This window comes from Megascapheus bottae, chromosome 28, assembly GCF_031878675.1.
Source record: "Megascapheus bottae isolate mThoBot1 chromosome 28, mThoBot2.hap1, whole genome shotgun sequence".
Taxonomy (NCBI): Eukaryota; Metazoa; Chordata; class Mammalia; order Rodentia; family Geomyidae; genus Megascapheus; species Megascapheus bottae.
Window position 1 is genome coordinate 17,060,550 of NC_143536.1, and position 25,768 is coordinate 17,086,317.

Here is a 25,768-nt window from a genome sequence, read left to right on the forward strand (position 1 = left end):
ATATCAGTGTATTAAATTGATCTGACCAAGGTTACCAATGGGAGCTATGTCCACAGACACCCAAGCACATCCCTGGACACTTTTCCTTCTGAGCAACTCTCACTATGATTCTCTCTTGAGTGTTTCTAATTCAGTGGATTAAGTTTTCTTCACTTCACCTTTTTTTTTGGCCAGTCCTGGGACTTAGACTCAGGGTATAAGCACTGTCCTTGGGCTTTTTCTCTAGGCTAGGGCTCTACCACTTGAGCCATAGCACCACATCTGGCCTTTTCTGTGTATATGGTACCAAGCTATCGAACCCAGGTCTTCATGCATGCACTCTACCACTGGGCCAAACTCCTGGCCCCGCTTTTTTTTAAGTCTCTCTGTGTGGTGTCCTCTTTTTACTTCTTCTGTCAGTAACTATTTGTCATACCTGTTAGTGATCTCTCCCATCTGTCTCTACGTTTTATCTTCATTGCTGTCAGCAGTGAAGGGTATCACCCAAGTTCAAATCGGCATCATCTTTTGTCTGTATTGTATAACTCGTTTTCCTGTACTAACCTCTCCAACCCACTGCAGCCAGAGAAATACAAACCTGAGAAAACCTTCATTGGTTCCCACTGCCAACAGGATAAAGTCTGAACTCCTTACCTTGCAGTTTGCCTGTATGACTTCTCCTTGCCTTTGCAGATTTACCTCGCTCCATTCTCCCCTTGCCCTTTGAATATCATCGTCTTTCTGAACACTAAACGGAGACACTTTTCTTTCCAAGCTCTCCTTGCCTGTATAAAAACGATTAATTATCCTTCTAGTTTCCACTTCACTGTCATTTCCTGAGAAGGCCTTTCCGGACCAACCAGCAAGACCAGGCACGTCACACTCTAGGTTCCCAGGGCCTCTGGCTTGTTCTTTCCTAGCCTCATTCACTCATGAATTGTTTAATGTCTGGCTTCCGCTCTTGACTCAGTTCCATGAGAGTCTCCTTTCTCTGACCTTTGCACCCAGCTCAGTGCTTGGCAAGTAGTGAACAGCCAAGTGATTTTTGTCTGATGAATGAATTAAAGATGAGAATAGCTCCATATGACATTTAAATAGAATCTATTACCATAAAATGTAATATACTAATCTTATTTCCTGAAGAGGGCTAAAACTAACATTTGACATGAAGATGAAACCAGTAAGCAGATCTGCATTCTTACTGTGACAAGTGCTTCTCAATTTTTATGTTCACAATATAAGAATATTTCATGAAATGGCAACTGACTGTTTTGGCTCTTGAAATTTCTCACAGTTCTTTGGGGGGACAAGATATTTGGGATGGAATCTAGAACATCATATATACTGAGCATGCCCTCCACTTTTGGTCTACACTGCTGGTCCTAGCCCTAATAATTTTAAAATGAATAGCCAAATAAGGTCCAGTGCATTTTTGTATGTTGTAAAAAGTTTAGCTGTTAAGCTTTTTCAAGGACTAGCTGTAAAATTGAGACCTATGTGGAGCTTTAAATGGGCAATAACAGAAGCCTGGTGTTGGGCACATATAACAGTAGTAATTTCATTGATGTTTTTCCAATAATTTTACATAGTAGAAGAGAAAAGTTTGACTAAGGTACCTTATAGCACTTTCCACTTAAGGAATGAATAAGTTTTTGTTGTTGTTTGTAGCCTTTTGTTTTTAGTTTCTTGATTTTGTTGTGTTCTTTGGGTGACAAGGATTTTTAGAAATAATCCTTTAGTTTCATAATTGTAGAATGGAAATTTTTATTAAATTTAAAATGTTGATTTCTGCTTTCTACTAGCTCTATGTTCTGCTTTGTTTTGTCTGTCAGACTGTGCATAGTCTACTCTTGATATAAAGATAAATGCCAGCTGTAGGCAAGGTTCAAGATTCTGGTTGATGTTTGCTTATAAGTTCTTTGTACAAAAGTGATGTTTGTTCAAGATAAGGGTATTGTAATCACTCTGAGCTTTACATGTCCTATCTTGGTTTGGAAAGTAAGTACATTCTTCCTACTCTGTAGGTATCCAAAGTAGGGAGTGATTATAAACAGTTGTTCTTACTTAAAAAATAAAATTTGAAATGAAAGATGCCTTATTTTAAGAGAGAATGTTATAAGCCTTAGTTTTGACATGGTATTTTGAGAAAGAGTATTGAATGTCATTAATTTTTAAAATTAGATGTGTATATGTGTCTGTCTGCCTGTCTGTGTCTGTCTGTCTGCCTGCCTATCCTCCTCCTATCTGTTGGTATGGAACATTAACCCTGAGCCATCTGAGCTACTCTACCAGCTCCTAAACTATTAATTCCTTGTGTGTGTGCGTGTGTGTGTGTGTGCACACGCGCGCCCCCCCCCCCCCCCCCCGTGCGCCAAATCTGGGCCTTGAAACTCAGGGCCTGGCATTGTCCTTTGGCTTTTTCTCAAGGCTAACACTCTACCACTTGAGCCACAGTACCACTTCTGGCTTCTTCTGTGTATGTGGTACCAAGGAATCAGATCCCAGGGCTTCATGCATGCTAGGCAAGCCCTCTATACTAGGCCTTAAACTATTAATTCTTATAAAGAAATGGTGAAGCCAGGTGCAGGTGGCTGAAGCCTGTAATTCTAGCTTTTTAGGACAATGAGTTTTAGGATCACAATTGGTTCAAAGTCTGCCTGGGCAGGAAAGTCCGTAATCCCTAATTAGCCACTAGAAAACTAGAAATGGTGTTGTGTCTCAAAGTGGTAGAGTTAAAGCCCAAGTTCAAACCCCACGACCAACCAAAAAATAAAAATTAAAAAAGAAAATGAGAGCATTCTGGGAAGGCAGAGCTAATAATAGCATGTTAAATGCAAAGGTTAGTGTTTGGTATCACTGTATTCATATATCCCCAACACACTAGACTGCAGCCAGGCAGAATACATCTAGTTTGTCTTTGTAGCTATCTGTCTCTATGTGCTCTGGCCTGAAGATAGCCTCCTGTCATGCTTGCAGCCCTAGAAAGGAAAAAGAAATCAATAGGGAACAGCTTCTCTCTGTGTTTAAAGAACATAAAAAGCTTCCAAGAAAGTTTGCATTCAGAGAATCAGGGAGGAGTGTAAACAATAAATAGTAGGCAGACAGTATCTGGTTATGATCTCCAAATGCTCAAAAATGGTGCTACCTTGTTGCCCTCCGACTTGAGTCCACACGGCTGCAGAGAAGGTTTTCCAGTCAGCCTGTCTTCCCTGTAAAGCCATTCTCTGGCTGTTTCTTCTTCATATATCCCATAGTATGGTTATACTAAGCTTTTGTTTTTTCTTTTACTCATACCTTTACTCTGATTATTTCTGGCTAAAATAATAGTTCCCATCCCTTCTTCTCTGCTTATCAGGCCATTATGTTTTTGAAGCCTAATCTGTTGCCTGAAATGGAAATGAATGCCTGTCTCTGTATTATGCCATGCTAGTACTATAATTACCCCATCCAGACTTTCCTATGGCTATATGTGTTTGTGATCTTCTTACTAATATAGGCACCAAGGGCAATGTTTTATTTAGTTTGTACCTTAGATCTAGATGCAGTAAGGGATCTCTTTATTTTTGTTGAATTGCATTGAAGAGGTGAATGACAGTAAATGACTTAGGAGTATTCTCCTGGGTAGAAATAAGATGTTAAGGGCCGGGAATTTGGCCTAGTGGTTAAAGTGCTTGCCTAGCATGCACGAAGGCCCGGGTTCAATTCCTTGGTACCACATACATAGAAAAAAGCCGGAAGTGGTGCTGAGGCTCAAGTGGCAGAACTCTATAACCTTGAGAAAGCCCAAGGACAGTGCTCAGGCCCTGAGCTCAAGGCCAGGACTGGCAAAAAAAAAAAAAAAAAAAAGAAATAAGATGTTAAGATGGAATGTTTAACCACATTGTCTGTGGGATACATTTTTACTGTGGGACATTGTTGTAGTGCCTTGTCTTAGGAAGAAGTATGAGGCTTAATGTTGAGAAGATTGAAGCTCAATTTCCTTGTACCTTTGTTACTTCACCATTCATCAAATTTATATATTGTGCGTGATGTTTCTACCTTGTGCAGAGCATCTGCTGAGAACATCTTCCACCAGCCGACCTGCTTCTCTACCAAGAGTTCCTGCCATGGAAAGTGCTAAAACCATCTCAGGTAATGATTCTTATCTGATACTTTTTTTAAAAAGATTTTGTCCAGAAGTTTATAAGGGCTTACAGTGTAATAGACAACATGCTATAAATATAGCTTCAAACAAAATTGATAGAATTAGGAAAGAATATTTATCCCCAAGCGTTTTATGACTGAGTGTGAAGAAGCATTTCAAAGCACATTCCTAAATTTCTGAAATCTAAACTCTCCAGTGTAATAAACTCATTCTATAATAGTGAATTAAAATTTTCATGATGAATTTGATGGCCTTATTACTTTGTCTTTTGGAGTTGTTATTTTTCCTTATGGCTTTTTCTTATACTGCATAGCTAAACTAGAAACTGGATCAAGGGAGAAAAAAATCCCTGTAACTGCCTTAGTACAGTTAATGTCCCTTTTGCATATGGCCTACCCTTCCTTATGCATATGATCAAATGCATATAGGCATGCACCTTTCTGTTCTTCTCTTAAGAGTGTCCTCCTTTGGTCTAATTGTGTGTGAATGCCTAGAGACCTGTATATTTATATGTATTACGTCCTGGTATTTTAAATCTAGCTTCTGCATATGAGAGAAGACATTGCCATTTGTCTCCTGAGCTTGGCTAACCTCACTTAACATATTTTGGTCTAGACTCATCTATTTCCCTACAAATGACATAATAGTATTCTTTCTAATGACATTTCTCTAGTTTATATAAACTTTTTGGTGCCAATCCTGGGGCTTGAACTCAGAGTCTGGGCTCTGTTGTTGAGTTTTTTGGGTTTTTTTTGTCTGTCCTGGGGCTTGAACTCTGGGCCTGGGCTCTTTAGCTCAAGGTTACCACCCTACCCCAGGGCCTGGGTGTTGTTCCTGAGCTCTTCAGTTCAAGGCTACAGCTCTACCCCTTGAGCCACAGCGCTACTCCTGGTTTTCTATTGGTTAAATGGCGATAAGAGTCTCACAGACTTTAGTATCAGGGCTGGCTCTGAACCTTGATCCTCAGATCTCAGCCTCCTGAGTAGCTAGGATTACAGGGGTGAGCTACTGTGCCTGTTTGTCCTTGAGCTTTTATATTCAAGGCTAAAACTCTACTACTTGAGCCACAGCTATGTTTCCACCTTTTTGCTTGGCTTTGAACTGGGATCCTTAGACTTCAGCCTCCACAAGAGCTAGGACTGCAAGTGTGAGCCACCACACCTGGCTGTTTTGTATACACTTTTCTGAGGTTTCCTCATCTAGCTTTGTAGCATAATACTTTTTTTTTCTTTTTTATTTTTTTATTGTATTTAATAAAAGGGTTACATGATATTTGCCAGATAGAAGGTGCATTAATTCACATACATTGATACCCTTCCTCATGTCTTGGTCCCCATTACCCTCTCCCCCACTCCCCTCTTGGTTTTCCCCCCTTCCCTGTCCAATTTCAAGTAACCAAATACAAATGTATCCAATATATCAGATAACAAAGTGAGATATTGTGACAATATGAGATAACAAAGGAACAGCAAAAGAGATGAGAGATAACATAGCACCTTAAGGACAGCAATCATTTGTTATATGGCTTTTGTTTCTTTTTTTTTTTTCATTTTAATGGATGATTTTTATTTAGCAATACTTCCAATTGTCTCTGGTCAACTGAATTTTCTTTTTTATTTATTTATTTATTTTTATTGTAATTAGTTAAAGGGTTACATGATATTTGCCAGATAGAAGGTGCATTAATTCACATACATTGATACCCTTTCACATGTCTTGGTACCCATTTCCCTCCCCCCCCCACACCCCCCAAGCATAATACTTAAAAACAAACAAACCTGTTGATTTTAAAGGCCTGAAAAAGACTGATAAGAAAAAATACTTACAACACTATTCCTGAAACATATGTCATTCTAATTTTGGGGGGGTGGGGTGGACCAGGGCCATTTGGGTATTTATAACATTATTCTTGGGCCATACAAGATCAGTCAGGTGTATGGCTGAGGACAGTTGGTGAGAAGTATATATATCTGCCTTGTTTGTTTTTGCTGGACTTTACATGGCTCAAGATCTGGAGGTTTCCCACTCTCGGACAGGAGAAAACCTACGTCTTCTTGGAATGTTTAAACTAGTACTTTACTAGTGCAGGATTATATGAAGCTGTAGTTTTATTCTATGTTCATCAAGCCAATTTTACACAATAAAATGTTTAATAATTGGTGAAATTACTGATATGTAACATTGATTATATTAAAATTGAGAGCCAGGCTTGGTGATACACACCTGTAATCTGAGCTATGTGAAAGACATAGGTAGGAGGATGGCAATCCCAAGACTGGGCCCAGGCAAAACCAAGAGCCGGTATCTGCATTTGACTGTAGCAAATGTAGAGCCATGAATTCAAGTCCCCCAACCCCTACTACTGACAAACTAACCAACAGTCCCAGGAGTAGTATATTCAGTGGGTCCTGTGCTCTGTCCTCTTCTCTTTGTGTGTGTGTGTGTGAACACTGGGGCTTTCACTAGACTTTTTCTTAAAGGTCAGCTTGAGCTACTCCTCCACTTGTAGCTTTTTGCTAGTTATTTGGAAGTAAGAGTCTCTTGGATTTATTTGCTGGGCTGGCTTTAAACCAAAATTATAGGCATGAGCTTTTAGCACCCAGCTACCCACCCTTTTCTGAGGTGAGGAGAGTCTACAGCCATGCCACCCTGAATGCTCCTGATCTCGTCTGGGATGAGGAGATACTTGGTCTGATGCTCACCAGTTTCTCACTTGCTTGAGCCCAGCTCCCTCAGCAGTCAGCTGACCCAGCAGTCAGATAGCCAGTGTTGCCCTGGGTAAAGCCGCTTTGGGTGTAGCTCACTTACCAGGTTCTGAGTGGCTTCTTCCACTTACAGTTCCTGGAGTTTCTATATTTCTAACAAGGTATAGTGTTAGGCTTTCAAAATAGATCTCGAACGATTGTGGCCACTCCCTAGTAAGTAGACTTTGTATCTTTTTTGTCTTCTTGGTTTAAAAAAAACAAAAATGAATACAGGCTGACTCATGAAGCCCTACAAATTGTGTTCTCACCTAAATTCAGAAGGGATTTTAATTGTGTGTGCCAGGAAGAAGTGTGCAGTTGAAATAAGACTGGTTTTTAGTGGTATAAAACAGAAGCTTATATAGTATTCTTTTTGAATTCAGTAGATTGTGTGTGTGTGTGTGTGTGTTGCAGGGGGGGTAGGGAGTGATCCTGGGGCTTGAACTTGGGGGACTAAGTGTGTCCCTGAACTTTTTTTTTTTTTTTTAACTCATGGCTAACTCCTCAACCACTTGAGCCACAGCTTTTTTTTTTTTTAAGCTGGGTGGGGGAGGGGGAGGGTTTGAGGATGGGAAGGGCTGCTTAATTGAAAATAAGACTCACAGACTTTCCTGTCCAGGCTGGCTTCAAACTACACAACCCCCAGATCTCAGCCTCTTGAATAATTAGTATTACCGGCATGAGCACCAGCACCCGGCTTCACAGATTTTGTTAATGATGGGGAAAGGAGCCTTTTCCAGTCATTAGTAAGATAAAGGGTTAGTAGCTAAGAACTCAATCTATAATGTTTTTGCTTCAAAACATGTAATGATTATGTCTCATCGTCAGTGTCTCGACGAAGCAGTGAAGAAATGAAGCGGGACATCTCTGCACCCGAGGGTGCATCACCGGCTTCTCTCATGGCTATGGGAACCACATCACCACAGCTCTCCCTGTCTTCTTCTCCCACAGCGTCTGTGACCCCCACCACTCGGAGCCGGATACGGTAGGGAATAATGGTGGCGGCTTTTGCAAGCACGTTTCGTAGCCTTTCAGAATAAATGATCAGTTATAAAAATAATGGCATCTGGGCTGGGAGTTTGGCCTAGCGGTAGGGTGCTTGCCTAGCATGCACGAAGTCCTGGGTTCGATTTCTTAATACCACATACACAGAAAAAGCTGGAAGTGGTGCTGTGATTCAAGTGGTACAGGATAGCCTTGAGAAAGCTCAGGGACAGTGCCCAGGCCTTGAGTTCAAGCCTCAGGACTGACAGAAAGAAAGGGGGGGGGGGAAGAAAAGAAGGAAAGAAAAGAAAGAAAAAAAGAGAAAGAAAGAAAAAAGAAGCATCTAAACTCTCTGGCTTCCCCCCACCCCCACCTTCCTCTTTTGAGTTAAGGGTTGACATCTCTGTGCAGAATTGGGCAAATTAAGGGACAATTCCTTTCTTTGAGCAGTTGAGTATTGCCCTTCTTGTTGTATGTAAATAGAACAAGAACAATAGTTCAGTGCAAAAGTAAGTACAAGTTGAGCATCCCTGATCTGGAAACCTCAAGTCAACCAACTGATGCTCAAAATAACTTTGACTTAGAGGTACTGTACTTGTAAAGTCTATGCATATATTCTACACTGAAATCTGAAACACTTCTGGTCTCAAACATTTCAGATTAGGAATTCTTGTATAAAGAAATTGGGACCCTGGGATATGGAGTGGAGTGGTAGAGAAGACTTCCTAGGAAGATGGAACTTGGGTAGAGCTTTGAGGGTGTTATTGGCAAGGTAAAGAGTGAGTGTACAGAAGGGATGAATTGGTGAGCAGTCAGGGCCTGTTGGAAGAGGCTAGGATGCTGCAAATTCACAGGAGGTAGCTAGAAGATCAGAGGAATTTTTGTTCATATCTGGGACATGGAAAGACAAATAGAATAGCTAGGGTGTGGCTTAGGTGATAGAATCTCTAATGTCAAGTTGAATCACTTTGATGTTATAGAAGCTATAAAGTGAAGTAAATAAATTGCTTGACAGGATGATTAGAGGACCGTTCTGAACAAAAGTAAGGGAAACTAGCTTGTAACAGTCATTGTAATAGTCTTCAGGATTGGTCTGGTGATAAGAGTAGAAAAGGCTTGGAGGATTTCGAAGAGGAAAGATGACTTCAGCATTCTTTTTTATCAAAAGAATGAGAGATGCCAATGGCGGCTCCAGTTTGGACTGGATGTTGGGGAATGTGATGCTGTTAGTAATTGATAAACCATGCATAAAATGTAAGTTTATATTTTATTCATAGTTCTCTTATGTCATAAGCTGCTTTGAATTATGATAGATATTGTGATAGATATTGTGATAGGGTATTATTAAGGTAGTATCTACATACCTTCTTTTTATCTGTACTATTAAGATAGTACATTTGTTTATAGGATGTTTATAGTATTATGAATGAGGGAAGGAGGGATAGAAAAATGTTTCAGAAATCTATTTGCCTGTTCATTTATAAATGTGAGAATAAAGTAGTATATTTAGCTTCTCAAATTATGTACTTGCATTTTAAGTCCTACCTCTGTGACCCCAACCTCTGTGAACAATGGTGGTTTCCTAGGCAGAGCCCCTTGGAGCAAGCAGGCAAGACAGCAGGGGGACAGAGTTGCTCAACCATGGATTTGCAGGCAAGGAGGGCAGTCAGTGTTCCTTTTTGTGTCCTAGGTGATGGGCTCCCTGCTTGGTAGACATGACCTGGCTTCCCTACTTCTGAGCTGCCATGGTCCACAGGGAAATGCTTACCTTTACTTTCCCCATCGCAAATTGGAGAAGCGACAAGAGATGACCCTGTAGCTGCAAAGAACGCTATTCAGCAGCTTCTCATTGTGTCCATCGAGTCACTCTGATGCATTTTAAGCCACAGACCCTGTGTGAGCTAGAGTGACTCTGTTTATCAGAATAGTTACTTCTATATTGAGCATGACAATTTCCTTTTCTATTTTGTCTGTTTTTTGGCTTGTCTTTTGCATTTATTCCCATCCCTTCACTCTTATTTTATTTTCCTATGTTCAATGATATTATACCAAACTTCTTGGAACCCTTTCAGCCAAATCAGAAATCTAGAAGGCTGGCACATATACATAAACATATATTTCTTTGAGGCAGCAATCTAAGTATTAAAAAATATTGAGTATTGTGGCTCAATATAAATTAAAATTGGTATTATTTCAATGCACTTTGCAGTAGAAAAAGAGTGTCATTCCTTGTGAGTTGCTAGGATTATAGATGCAAGCCACTGGTGCTTGGCAGAAAAGGTAAGTATTGCTATATTGAGTATCCAAGCATGTAAAATTATCCTATTCCAAAAATGTGTAAACTAATACATTATATTCTTCTATGTTCCTATTCTCATGCCCAAATAAAAATGATTGCAACTTTCTGTTTCTTATTTTCACTTACCAGGGAGGAAAGGAAGGACCCTCTATCAGCACTGGCAAGAGAATATGGAGGATCGAAGAGGAATGCCTTATTGAAGTGGTGCCAGAAGAAAACAGAAGGCTACCAGGTAGTCATGTGTTCTTTCCTCTCATGTGAACTGTTGCTGTCATAACTCACTAGTAACTGACATTTAAAACAAGTCTCATACTGACTCTCAGAGGCAGATTCCAAGTTCATCCTAAGCTTGGTCCAGATGGCAGCTGCTATTCCTCATAGTTTGGTGTTAGTGTGAAACGCCACACAAGAAGGTGATGAGAGCCCTGTATTCTTTCACTTATCTCTCACCGCAATAAAAGCCGAAAACAAACTAACATTTGTATCAAAAGAGGTAACAAAGTAGGGGAAAAAAAAAAACCAACACAGATAAAGAAGATCTTCCGGCATTAACATGCCTCCTTTGGACACATGTATTTGTACAAGACTTTAGCAGTGATCCTATACTTATTTAGGATCAAAGCACCACATATATTGCGCTAGACATTAAGAAAAGTCAGAATAGCCAGAAAACAGTAGCTCATGCCTATAATCCTCGCTACTCAGGAGGCTGAGATCTGAGGATCACAATTCAAAGCTAGCCTGGTCAGGAAAGTCCATAAGACTCTTATCTCCAACTAACTCCCAGAAAACCACAAGTGGCACTAGACTTGAACAAAAAAAACCTCGGGACTGTGAGTGCCCAGCCCTGAGTTCAAGCCCCATGACCAACCAACCAACAAAAAAAGAAGTCATAATAATCAACAAGGATATACTAAGAATTTGTATGAGAAAGAAAGAAAGAATCAACCCTTGGGGTTGGAGGTGTGGCTTAGCTGATAGAGTGAATGAAAGCATCAGGTATCGAGTTTGATTCCATCTCAGTATTAGTATTGTTATACTATTGGTATTATCACTGAGGATGTGGAGAAATGGGTAACCATGTTATTGTTAAATTGGTATACTTGATCTAGGTAATATGGCAATTCTAAAAATGTTAATCAGAATTGCTATGGGATCTGGCAATTGAATCTCTAGGTATATATACAGAAGAAAAGAAAGGATTGAAATGGTATTTTTTTATATAATCATATGCTGTAAATAGCAGAATAATTAATTCCAAATTGCAAGCATATCAAGTGTCCATTGATGAACATTATAAACCAATTCAGTAGAATATTATTATGTACAATGGAATATCATCCTCTTTAAAATGAAAAAAATTTTGACATGTGCTATACAACCTACCTGATGACACTGTGCCAAGTGTACAAGCCACATACAGAAGAACAGAAGACAGAGGGAGGAAGACTACTGTGTGATTCCACTTACGTGAAGTACCTAAAGCAGTCATATTCATACAAACAGATGGCAGAATGATAATTTCCAGGAACTTGGAGGTGGAGAAAAGGGGGAATTATTGTTCAGTTTGTTGCAAGATGAAAAATGCTCTGGTGATTGAGTGGTGGTGTTAGTAGCTCGGTGATGAACATTTCAGTTACGTGTATTTTATCCCAGCAAGAAAATTGCTCACTAAATAATAAGCAAATGATTTAAATAGAATACCCAAAAAAGCTAGAAGACAGCAGTACATACCTATAATCCCAGCAAGACTAAAGCCAGCCTACACTGTACAGCAAGACTTTGCTTCAAAACAGAAGACTTAAATCGCATTTTATACTCAGTAGACTTGTGAGTATAATACCATAAACTCACTAGACCTGAAGAACAGTTTATGTAGCACTCCTCCCAATAATTGTGGCAGAATACAGGTGCAGATGGGACATGACATGCCAGTGTATGTGAAGTCAGTAAATAAAAATCAAAATCATACAGATTTAATATTTTTCTGATTGCTGTAAAATGTTATTAAAAGTTAATAACACAAAGAAAATTCAAATATATGGAAACAAAGCCACAAACTTCAAAAACCAGTGAGTCAAAATAATTAAATGATGAGAAATTAGATAATACTAATATTAGTAAAATTTTGACAGAGTTACTAGCAGCAGTTCTCAGAGGAAAGTTAGTAGCTATAAACTCTTAACTTTAATAAGTGAGATCCCCAAAGAGTAACCTAACTTTCCACTTTAAAGTAGAAAACCCACAGCAAATAGAAGGAAATAATAAAGATTTAAATAGAAAAATAGGCTGGGAGTTTGGACTAGGGGTAGAGTGCTTGCCTAGCATGCACAGAGACCAGGGTTCAATTCCTTGGTACCACATACATAGGAAAAGCCCAAATGGGTGCTGTGACTCAGGTGGTAGAGCTCTAGCTTTGAGAAAGCCCAAGGGCTTTCAAGCCCCAGGACTGACCAAAAAAAGAAAGAGTAAAATAGTAAAACAAGACTTTTTTTTTTTTTGGATGTAGTGGGGTTCTAACTCAGGTCCCTGTGCTTGCTAAGCAAGTACTCTGCCATTTAAGTCACACCTCCAGCTCTGAAGTAAGTCACACTCCCACTCTAGGATCCACATACTTGACAGACTTTTATGTGGATTAACTAAAGATAGAAGTCAAAAATGAAAACTAGTATCAGCATTAAAAGAAGGGCTATTACTGGGGACAGGAGTTTGGCCTAGTGGTAGAGTGCTTGCCTAGCATGACGAAGACCCGAGTTCAATTCCTTGGTACCACATACATAGCAAAAGGCCAGAAGTGGTGCTAAAGCTCAAGTGGTAGATCTCTAGCCTTGAGAAAGTCCAAGGACAGTGCTCAGGCCCTGAGCTCAAGCCCAGGACTGGCCAAAAAAAAAAAAAAAAAAAAGAATGGCCATTACTAATGACCCAGGATTAAAAAGAAATACTTTATTGTGTTCCCACAAATAGGATAACAAATAGAATGAATAGTATAGACTAATTCCTAGAAATATCCAAGTTATCAAAGAAAAATCTGAATAAACAATAACAGCAGAAGAGATTGAGTTAATAATCACAGAAGTTAAAATAACAACAACAAAAAGCCAGGACCCAATCACTTTAGTTGATTTTCCCAAATGTTTAAAAAGAGTAATTAACCCTGGTTCTTTTCAAACATATCCAAAAATCAAAGATTACTCCTTAACTCAGTTTGCAAGACCAATACTACACTGGTACTAAAATCAGACAAAGATAGCACAAGAAAATTTTGTTTGTTTAACTTTACCGCTTGAGCCATTCTTTTATCCTGTTTCTTTGCTAGTTATTTTGGAGATAGAGTCTTGTGGACTTTTCTGCCTGGGCTAACTTTGAACTGCTTTGTCTTATTTTTCTGCTTGGGCAAACCTGAACTGAGATCATTCTACTTCTTTTGTGGCTGGGATTACAGGCATGTTCCACTGCACCCAGCTTTTTAGTGGTTGAGATGAGAGTCTTTCAGACTTTCTGCTTGGGTTAGCCTTAAACTATCATCTCCCTGTCTCAGTCTGCCCAGTAGTTAGGATTATGTTAGTCACTGTGCCCGGCTCATTTGCACCTCTTAGGGACATTTCTAAAATTACCTATATGTATAGCTTCTTTTGAGAAAGAAGATGGCATGTTTCTTGTGACTCAGGATAACTGACTTTATTCTTTAGAAGATTTAATACTTGGGGCCAAGAGTTTGGCCTAGTGGTAGAATGCTTGCCTAGCAAGCAGGAAGACCTGGGGTTCGATTCCTCAGTACCATATACATAGAAAAAGCCAGAAGTGGTGCTGAGGCTCAAGTGGTAGAGCTCTAGCTTGAGAAAACCCAAGGACAGTGTTCAGGTCCTGAGCCCAAGTCTAGGACTGGCAAAAAAAAAAGAAAAAAGGAAAAAAGATTTAATAGTAGGTTTTGCTGGTGTTGTAATTTTAAATCTTAGGGTCTGTAAATTAGTCTGGATGTGGTTGTTTTAATCTGACAGATGTTCTGGAGTTCCTGATCTTTCAAGAGCTGTATAAGCAGTGTCAGAACCTTGGCCTAGCTAGCTAGCTAGCAGAACCATCCTTAGGCGCCAGCAGTTAGGGTTCAGGCCTTTTGTCTCTGTCCACTTGCAAGTCTGTGGGAAGGAGTAGGTTGTGACACTTGACTGCTTAGTGGATCAGGAACTGTTACGTGACACTTAGCATGCTCTGCTCTTTCAGGCCCCAAATGTATCATTAATGTTTGGACCATGAATGCTTTATGTCGAAGAAGCTGTCTAATCAACGGAGATAGATTCCCTAATACCCATATCTTCTTTCACTAACTCTTTTAAGAGTCATCCTCAAATTACTGTGCTGATCACTGTAATTTTATTAAGCATCCATTATAAAACAAGCCCCTGTGAGTTTGCCTTTTATCTAACAAATACATTTTTCTCTTTTAAATTATGCCCTTCCATTTATTAAGCACTGAAGTTTTGGGATACTAGGATATTAGTGTTGAAAGGGGCCTTGATATTTTGATTATTGTAAGGTTTAAAAATGTGGACTGAAATAAAATCCCCTATAAGGTTTAAGAAAAAATAAACACATATGGCATTCCATAAATAATTTCTAAAACTACTGCTTTAAAAGCTGAGCCTCCTTTAATAAAAAAGTCAGTTCCTACATTATTATGATTTATTTTCTTCCTGTGGTACTGCAGTGGAAATGAGGGCATCACATGTGCTAGATAAGCACTCTTCTCAGTAAGCTGCATGCCAAGCCCACACCATTATGTTTTTAAATTTAGGTGTGGATTTTACTCTAATAATTCTTAAGTGCTAATAGCAAGAAGTGGTAATCCACTATCCTTTCTCCTTACCTCTGAAATTTCTCTTCTCCAGAGGCAACCACTGCTAACTCGTAACTGTTGCTTTAGGGAATGGTGGTAACAAGATTGGGAGAGTATAAAAGAGTATCCAATGAGGTAATTGAGAGAAAATAATTCATACCTTTGATAAACTTTATTCCCCCCTCCCCAGGCCTTGAACTCAGGGCCTGAGCACTGTCCTTGGGCTTTCTCAAGGCTAAAGCTCTACCACTTGAGCCACTTCTATGTATGTGGTACCGAGGAATTGAACCCAGGTCTTTGTGCATGCTAGGCAAGCACTCTACCACTAGGCCAAACTCCTGGCCCTAAACATTACTTTTCCATTTCAGATGTAAGAGCTTTTGTTCTACCATTGTTTCCTTGTTGAAGAAAAGCCTCACTAAATACAGTTACCCAAACCTCTAAAGGTTAATTTGACAGAACTTCAGTTTGAAAAATCGCCTTGTTTTCTGATAAAATGCCAGACATATAAATGGATTAGTTAAATCTAAAGGATATTGATGAAATCATTTAATCTAGTGTAAAACAGTTTTAATAAATAAACAATAGATTATATACTTCCTGAGGCAATTTCGTCTCAGATAAGCATTGGGAATGCAATTTTGCTGAGGGATGTGCTCCATTAGTCCTTAGGCCAGAGAAGAAAATGAGGCATTTCTTAGTGGAGATTAGTGCAATTAGATGAATTGATGGGCTTCAGTGGTTCAGAAGCCATGTTTTTAATGTGCTGTTCTTACTCAAATTCTAACATATTTTCCCTAATATAAAAATTGGTTTGTCAGTTTTTAAGCTGTGTGCCAGATAGTATGTTGGGTGTAGAAATAGAAATCAGGGAATAAAAATAGTTCCCATTGTCAGGAAGCTTATGTCTTAGTCATTAAAATATTCACCAATAATTAAGAGTCAATATAGACTTTTGTTTATAGTTATGATGCAATTGTGGGACCAGACGTCTACTAAGGCTACAGTTAAGATCTATTTAAATTTCAAATAAATATCTTCAAAGGCATTGGGGATTAACCACCAGGAAAAATTTGGCAGGAACCAAAATTACAGGGGCCGGGAGTTTGGCCTAGTGGTAGCGTGCTTGCCTAGCATGCACGAAGACCCGGGTTCAATTCCTTGGTACCACATACATAGAAAAAAGCCAGAAGTGGTGCTGAGGCTCAAGTGGTAGAGCTCTAGCCTTGAGAAAGTCCAAGGACAGTGCTCAGACCCTGAGCTCAAGCCCAGGACTGGCAAAAAAAAGAAAAGGAAAAACATTGAATTGAGCATCATATTTACCCATGTTACTTCCCTGCATTCACTTGCCAGCACCTGGCCTGAGGGAGAGGCCAATTGGAAAACAGTGGTTCAGGGCTCATTTTGGAATCCTTAGGTAGGAAGATAACAATGTGATTTAAAAGCAGCATGTAAGGTCCAATAACTCTAGGGAAAAGAAAACCTTAACATTTGACTTAGCTTTCGCTATCAATATTTCCATTCCTGAAGTGTATAGAGCAAAAAGAGACATAGAAAGCTGTTGCCAGAGGGCTGAAAGCTTAATCATAGCTCTTCTCACAGTTCTAAAGAGCCCATAGAGTTGAAGAATGGCCAAAGAAGAATGATTGGCAAATACTCTAGGTTTTCATTTGAGATCTTGAACGGATTATACTCTTCAAATAAGGATTGACTGGAAGTATTCAGTTAGTAATGCAGGTTCAGAACATCACCAGTTGAATGAAGGTGATCAGCTCTCACTTTAATTACCTGCTAGAGGAAGCTTAAAATGTCTCTGGAGAAGGATGACATCATTCAGCCCCAGCCCAGAAACCCTTTGGTGTGGAGAATCTCAACTTCCACATCTATTGACTGCAAGTGAAGGAAGACAATGAGTAATAGGAAGGGAATTTCAAGTTGTCTAGATATTTGGACCCTTTAAAATAATTGTCTTATCAGGCTCTGATGGCTCACACCTATAATCCAGCCTGCTCACGAGGCTGAGATCTGAAAATTTCAGTTCAAAGCCAACGTGCACAAATTTGAGACTCTTACCTTTAGCCAGCCAAAAGCTGGAAGTGGAGTTACGTGTCAAATGTAGGATGCCAACCTTCAGCAAAAAAGCAAAGGGATGGTGTCCGGGCCCTGAGTTCAAACCTCAGTATTGGTGTTTGTGGTTGTATGTACGTGCCCATGTGTGTGCAACGCACACGCACACACACTGTCTTTAACTGTTGAAAAAAGTAAATGGAGAGGGAGAGAATTTACCCGAATTAGATATACAGTGGAGTCAAGTGGAACATTTGAAATTAAAGAACACAGTAGCTCAAATTAGGAGCCTATGGGCATACTAAACACAGAAAATTTGTGATTTGGAGGACTGATTAGTAACACTGTCCCTGGTAAACAATGAGATGAAAGGCTTAATCATGTAGCAGAGAATACAGTGGGCGTATGAGGAACAACCTAAGGTTTAATGTGTGTAATTGGAGTACTAGACATCGAGAAGAGAGAGGGAGAGGAGTGGTACAGTAAAAGTGCTCAAAGTCAGGGACAATGGGAAAAATCTTCAAACTGCTAGAGAAACAAAGATGTTACTTTCAGAGGAATAGTGATAAGATTGGCCATTGATTTCTCAGTAGATCAACAAAAACATTTGTCACAAGCAGGCCCATTCTGAAAGAAAAATTAAAGGAAGTTTAGCAAAAAGAAAACAATCTCACAGGAAAACAAAATTTCCTGAAAGAGTAAAGAGCAGTCTTAGAAAACAAAGTTAGAAGACTTAAACTACCCAGTATGAAGACTTTATAGGCCCTTACCAGCCATAAGTGAATTTGTACCATAAATTAATATGCATCTAATAACATAGCTTGAAAAGACAAAAAGAAAAGCTGACAGAACTAGGAAAGATACAAATGTGTATATATTTTAACACACCTCACTCAATAACTGTTAGAAGAAACAAATAGAAGTTTAGTTAAGCTATGAAATATTTAAGTAATGCTGTGTAACAGTTGGTATGACCAGCCATTATAACGCAGCAGACAGATGGAAGTTTCACATTTCTTCCCATTAGCTGCAGAATATTTATCAAAATGGAATTTTTTTTCCTTTCTATATAATTTTTATATATATTTTTATTGTAATTAATGGAAGGGTTACATGATATTTGCCAGATAAATGGTGCATTAATTCCCATACATTGATACCCTTTCATATGTCTTGGTCCCCATTTCCCTTCCCCCCTCCTCTACCCCTCATCTTGTTTTTCCCCGTTCCCTATCCAATTTCAGATAACCAAATCAGAATGGGATTTTTAAGTCTTGCTGTGAACTAAATATATTCCCAGACTCTAGGTATTAAAAAAATTGACATTGGGGTCGGGAGTTTGGCCTAGTGGTAGAATGCTTGCCTAGCATGCCCAAAGACCTGGGTTTGATTCCTTGGTACTACATACATAGAAAAAGCCAGAAGTGGTGCTGTGGCTCAAGTGGTAGAGCTCCAGCCTTGAGAAAGCCCAAGGACAGTGCTCAGACCCCGAGTCCATGCCAGGACTGGCACCAAAAAAAAAAAAAAAAAAAAAAAAAAAAAAGACATCTTTCTGGCCTGCCAGATACCTATATAAATATAAGTATAATCTTCTGAGATGAGCATTTCTAGGGCTTGGTTTTGTGGAGGAGATAGAGACAAGACAAGCAAGGAGAGGTTTGTTGTGATTTCTGTTTTTGTGGTACTAGGCATCCACCCCCAGGCTTCACACATGCTGGGCAAACTCTGCCTATCACTGAACTGCATCTTCAGCCTCATTCTTATTTTTGTTTTTAGCAACTCTGTTGAGATATAATTTGCCTACTACAGTTTACCAACTGAAATTGGAGATTTCAGTGGTTTTGACCATATGCATAGAATGGTATACTCATCATCACAATCCATTTTATATTATTTTCAGCACCTTATAAGTCCTATAACCCACCTGGCACTCTCCATTTCCCCATGGCACTCTCCTGCATTGGCAGCTGCTTTAGCTTTACCTGTCATAGACATTCCAACCGACCAATGTTTTGTGGTTATGTGACTGTTTCAGTATGTTTCAAGTTTCTTTCATGTACTTCATTCCTTTTATGGATGAATAATTTCATCAGATGTATATCTTAGCACTGAATAGTTCACTGGATGTATATCTTGCCACATTTTTTTTTGGTCAGTCGAAAGACATTGGGATGGTCTACTTAGAGATATTATAAGAGTAAAGGTTGCTGTGAACATTGTATTTATATGTGGATATGCTTTCCTTTCTCTCTGGTATATTCCTAGAACTAGAGTTCCTGGGTCTTATAATTGTGGTAAGCTGTTTAGCTGTACCAATATATATTCATGCCAACAGTACATAATGGTTCTGACTTGTCTGGTCTTCAGCATCACTCTCTGTTTTGATTCTATCTCCCCTAGCTCTTGTAACTTACTGATTTTGATTTTCATTTCCCTAGGGACTAATAATGTTAAACATCTTTTCCTGTGTTTATTGACCATCGAGGGTGTTCTCTAAGGATTTCTTCTGCTGGTGGTATACACATGTAATCTTAGCACTAAAGAGGCTGAGATTAGAGAATGGAAATTTGAAACCAGCTCAGATAGATAAATCTGAGACTTTTTTTTCCAGGTAACCAGTAGAACCTATAAACTGGTAGTGAAGGTGTAGGTTTGCTCTGAGGCTTGCCATGAATGAAAAAGCTAGAGAAAGCTCAGGGACCCAAGTTCAAGCCTAAGTATGGGTAAAATTATATTATTAAATATTATTATTACTACCTCCTTATCTTATCTACCTACCCTGTTTCAGGATTTTGCTAACTTTGTGCTCAGGCTTACCTCATGTTTTGATCCTTATACTCTGCTTTCTGAGTAGTTGGAATGACACCTGTGAGCTACTTTGTATGACAGAAAATTTAATTTTGGTAAAGTCCACTTTTTTGTATTCTTTTGATTTAATGTATGAGAAGACTTCGCCTTGTCTAAGGCCACAGAAATTCTCTCCTATGCTTTTCTCAGTTTTATAGCTTTAATGGAAGTTATAAGTGAAAAACATTTACATTCAGGATCTATTTTGAGTTTGTTTTTACATATGATATGTGATTTTTTTTATGTGACCATCCAGTTTTGCTGGTATTGTTTTGTTGAAAAAAATGTTCTTTCTCCTTGGATTATTTCAGCATATTTGTCAAAAATCAATTGACCGTAAGGCTGAGTGCAATGGCTCCAGTTACCCAAGAGGCCACAGGTAGCAGGATGGTTGCCTGATTAAGCTATGTTGCTAGCTCTTTTTACTTTAAGACATTAAAAAAAAGGTTCCTACAATTATTCAGTAGCCAGCCTAGACTTATACTTCCTATATAGCTGAAGTGCCAACACGTATAGCTTTTCTTTCTTTTCCTTTCTTTCTTTTTTTTTTCTTTTTTTTTCTTTTGGTCAGTTGTGGGGCTTGACCTCAGGGCCTGAGCATTGATCTCTTTTGTTTTTTGCTCAAGGCTAGCACTCTACCACTTTGAGCCACTTGCAGTTTTCTGATGGTTAATTGGAGATAAGAGTCTTAAGAACTTTCCTATCTAGGCTGGCTTCAAACTGAGTTTCTCAGATCTCAGCCTCCTGAGTAGCTAGGATTACAGCCAGCTTTTTTTGTTGTTGTTGTTGTTGAGGTGGGGTCTCCCATACTTTTTACTGGAACTCCACTCAAACCGAAATCTTCCCAGTCTGCCTTCTGAGTTGCTAGCTCACAGGCATGAACCACTGCACCTGGTTGCTTTTGTTTGTTTAATTTTGTTTGTGATGATTCATTAATGCACAGACATAATGTTTCATATGTACAAAATACTTGGGCCTAGTGGTAGAATGCTTGCCTAGAATACACGAAGACCCGTGTTTCATTCCTTAGTACCACATGCATAGAAAAAAAGCGGAAAGTGGTACTGAGGCTCAAGTGGTAGGGCTCTAGCCTTGAGAATGTCTAAGGACAGGGCTCAGGCCCTGAGCTCTAGCCCAGGACTGGCAAAACAAACAAACAAAAAATTTAACACATATTTATTGAGTACTCTGTATGTGTTGGAGTTTGTCTTAAGTAATGAGAATTTGGCAATAAATAAATCTGTCAGAAAACCTTTCCTCTGGAAAAGCTTTCTCTGTGGTGTTTCATAACTTCTCTAGTGTACATGTTTTATACCTCATTGCTTAAGTTTATTTCTAAGTATTTTATTCTTTTTGATGGTATTATATGTGGGATTGCTTTCTTTCATTTTTTAATTAACTTGATAGCATATATAGAAATACAGTTGGACCTTGTGTGGATCTTGAATTATATGACCTTGTGTAATTTAATTGTAAGTATAGGTGGTATTTTTAATGACAGTTTTATCACATTTTCTACATAGTTTAACACTTCCATTATAATTTAGTACCTTTTGATTAAAAACTCCAGTACAGTGTTCAGTAAAAATAATGAGACGCGATATCCTTACCTTACTCAAAGGTCAACGAACTTATTCTGAGAGGTATTTGATGACTTGTGGATCATGGGGTCTCTGTTAACCCTATCCAATTCTTGCTGGCACTGTGGCTCACACCTGTAATCCTAGCTACTCAAGAGGCTGAGATCTGAGAATCGAGGTTCAAAGCCAGCCTGGGCACAAAAGGATCTGAGCCTTATCTCACTAGGAAAGTGACGTGGGTCTTGGCTCAAGGGTAGGGGTGGTAGCTCAGGGACAACACCCAGGCCCAGGGATAGGCTGGTATCCTTGAGCTGAATTGCTTAGAGACAGCGCCCAGGCCCAGAATTCAAGCCCCATGACCCACAAAAAAAAGCAAAAAAAGCTATCCATTTCTGCCATTAGACCTCAAAATTAGCTAGAGGTAATGCACAAGTAGGCCCAACTTTGTTTTGTTCAAAGTAGTCTAATTTTCTCACCCTTCTCTCATTCTTTGACTTCCAAGAACAGTCGCAACTTTAATTGATGGTTTTGGTCAGTAGAGAAAGTTCACTTGTATTTCTGCTTTGCAGGAGGTTTTTTTTTTTTAAATCAGGAATGGATCTTGTTTTGTTAAATGTTTTTCTGCTTCTATCGAATCAATATTATGGTTTTTCTTTTTAAGTTTGTTAATGTGACAAATTACATTACCTCATTTTTTTTAATGTTAAATCAATGCTTGTGATTTGTTTCTGATGTACTTTATAAAGATCCTGTGAAAATTCTGTTCTGACTTTGTGCCTCTCCATGGGAATAGTGGGCTGCAGCTTTGCTTCTTTATAATTTCTTTATCAGTGTTTGATATCAAGGTAATGCTGACCTCTTAGAATGCATTGTTGGGAATTTCCTCTTTATTTTCTGGAAGTTTGTGTAGAGTCAGCACAATTTCTTCCTTAAATGCTTGATATAATTTCCCATAGAAGCTTCTAGCCTGGAGTCTTCTTTGATAGAAAGGTTTTTAACTATACATTAGTTTCTTGAATAGATACAGGGATCTTTGATATTTTTTCATAAGTGGTCTTCAGTTGTGCCTGGCAAGAAATCAATCCATTTAATCTGAGTTGTTGAATGTATTGGGATAAAATTTTTCATAATATCTGTACAGTCTATAGTGTTGGTATCATTCAAATTATAATTCATGTGTTATCTTTTCTGCAGATTAATGTGTCTGGAGGTTTATTAAATATATAAACCCAATTAGTTTCCTAGTAATTATAATAACCGGGCAAGCTTAGTAGCCAAATTCTGGTTTTGTTTCTGTAAAAATGCTTAACTTGCTCAACCACCTGAGTGTGATTTCAGCCTAGATGTTGAGTGTCATCAGATGCTGATAGCACACGGTGTGACCACCTGTGTGTAGTTATGATCACCTGTGTGAGGTGTTCATCCTTAAAATCTCAGCCCCACTGGAGTGCAAGGCTGCTCTCTTATCAGCCCAAAGGTGGAGAGCAGTCACTATACTATTAAAATGACTCCTAGCCGGGCCCTGTGGCTCATGCCTGAAATCCTAGCCACTCAGGAGGCTGAGATCTGAGGATCAAAGTTCAAATCCAGCACGGGCACAAAAGGACCTGACATTCTTATCTCCAATTAACCCCAAGAAAATGGGAAGTGGGGCTTGGCTCAAGGGTAGGGCAGTAGCCTTGAGCTGAATCGCTCAAGGACAATGCCCAGGCCCAGGGGTAGGGTGGTAGCCTTGAGCTAAAAGAGCTCTGGGACAGCAGCAGGCTGAGTTCAAGCCCATGACCCACTCCCCACCCCCCAAAAAATGACTCCTAGCTGAGTGCTGGTGACTCTGTTGCTGGGGGTTTCAGGTCCTCCCAAAGTGGCTGGGTTATTACAAAATCAGCTTTAACTTTATGTTCTTTGTCTTGTTTTCCATTTCATTGATCTCTGCTATGCTCTTTTCTTATTTCCTTCTGCTTGCTTTGACATTTGTTTGCTCATATTTTACTTTAAGATTCAAGTTGCCTTGATTTGAAGTGTTTTTTCTTTTTTATTCTTTTGGCATTTATTGGTATAAATCTCCCTAGGTAAAGCTTTTTGACAATAAATTTTGATGTGTGATATTTTACTATTCCCCCACCCCCTTATAAAGACAAGTTTTGTTAATGTTGCCCTGGCAGGCCTCAAAATTCAGGGCACAATCATGCCTCATCTCCCAAGAAGCTGATTCATTTTATCTCTTTATTTTTTTTTAATTAAAACTGAGTTTTTATATCATACTTCAGATGTCATGCCCTATAGTCAAGTATTCAAGGAAAAAAAATCTATTTGCCATCACTGGCACATACATTTAAGAACATAATTAAAATTAAGCTGAAGTTTTATATGTCGTACAAAACTCAGTCTGTATATCAACATATGTGTATAGAATATATATCCTATCATAGACCTATATGCCTAGATGTATTTATATCTCCAAATTCATGTCAATGATCTGGAGTACCTTGTATTGTTTAGATCTAATACCCACATAATCAGGGAGACCATTCACCTGCACCTTTTGTTCCTTTGATCTTGCTTATCTCACTCAACATGATTTGCTCTCGTTCCATCCACTTCTCAGCAAATGCCCTTATTTTATCTGGTGGTTATATAGAACTCTATCGTATATGTTAAACACATTTTTGTTGTTGTTTGTTTGTGGATGATAGGGCTTGAACTCGGCCTGCCCTGAGCGTTGTCCCTGAGCTCTTCAGCTCAAGGCTACCACCCTACCCTTGAGCTAAGCCCCACTTTCCAATTTCTTTTCTTTTTTTCCAGTCCTGGGCTTGAGCTCAGGGCCTGAGCACTGTCCTTGGACTTTCTCAAGGCTAGAGCTCCACCACTTGAGCCTCAGCACCACTTCCAGCTTTTTTCTGTGTATGTGGTATTGAGGAATTGAACCTGGGTCTTCATGCATACTAGGCAAGCACTCTACCATTAGGCCAAACTCCTGGCCCCCCACTACCCATTTTCTAGTGGTTAATTGGAGATAAGAGTCTCGGGTCCTTTTGTGCTTGGACTGGCTTTGAACCTTGATCCCCAGATCTCAGCCTCCTGAGTAGCTAGGAGTACAAGTATGAGTTACCATACCCAGCTGTACCACGGTTTTTGTATCCATTCATCTGTGTTGGGGCATCTGGGTTGTTTCTATCTCTTGGGTATTGTGAAGAGTGCGGCAATGACTGTGCAGATTTTTTGTTTTTGTTTTAAATCAAATCCTGGATCATGTTGCTCAGGGTAGATGCCTAGTAATGGTGTGGCTGGGTCATAGGAAGGTCTATGTTTAGTTTTTTGAGGAATCTCCAAACTGCCTTCTAGAGTGGTTTACATTTCCGCAAGCAGTGCAGTAGGGTTCCTTTCTCCACATCCCTGTGAACATTTCTTGTTGTCTGAATTCAGAATATTGGCCATCCTGATTGGGGTAAGGTGGTATCTCAGGGTTGTTTTCATTTGCATTTCCTTTATGACCTTGGATGATGAGCATTTTCTCATATGTTTCTTCACCATTTGTATCTCTTCCTCTAATAAGCCTCTCTTAGTTCCCTTGCCCATTTAGTGATTGGTTTGTTGGGTTTGGGGGGATTAGTTTCTTGAGTTCCCTGTAGATATTGAATATTAAGCATTTGTCTGGTGTATTGTTTTCTTTTCCCAGTTGGTTTGCTGTTATTCTGTTTTAGTACCTGTGTTTTTAGCTGTGCAGAAACTTTTATTTTTAGTTAGTCCCAAGTTGAGTCTCTCATTCAATCTGTTGTGACCCTGAGACTCTGTTCAGGAAGTTTCTGCCTGTGCCTATGAGTTCAGTTTCTCTCCTACTCTGTCATGTAGCAGTTTCAGAGTTCAGGTCTGATATTGAAGTCTTTGATCCATTTTGAGTTAATGTTTGTGCATGGTAACAAGCTGGGATCGACTTTTAGTTTTCTGTATGTGGCTGCCCAGTTTTCTCAATAGTAGAAGCGGCTTTGTTTATTCCACTGTATACCTCTGGCTCCTTTGTCAAATATAAACTGACTATAACTATGTGGTTTTATTTCTTGATCTTCTATTTTATTGCATTGATCTTCTAATCTATTTTTGTGCCGGTATCATGCTGTTTTTGTTATGGCTCTATGGTAGAATTTGAAGTCTGGTATTGTAATACCAACTGTATTGCTTTTTTTTTTTTTGCCTAGAATTGCTTTGGCTATTCTTGGTCTTTTGTTGTTCCGTATGAATTTTTGGATTACTTCTATTTCAGTAAAGAATGTCTTTGGGATTTTGATGGGGATTGCA

General features: G+C 39.1%; 1 protein-coding gene across 1 annotated transcript in view; it reads left to right on the plus strand.

The window, feature by feature from the left end:
• Specc1l (sperm antigen with calponin homology and coiled-coil domains 1 like) overlaps positions 1-25,768 on the plus strand; it is a 143,298-nt gene that overhangs the window by 90,623 nt on the left and 26,907 nt on the right. The window contains exons 11-13 of the mRNA XM_090320687.1: positions 4,027-4,110; positions 7,696-7,852; positions 10,280-10,382. Of these exons, the coding sequence (XP_090176813.1) occupies positions 4,027-4,110; positions 7,696-7,852; positions 10,280-10,382 (344 nt within the window). The remainder of the gene's footprint in view (positions 1-4,026; positions 4,111-7,695; positions 7,853-10,279; positions 10,383-25,768) is intronic.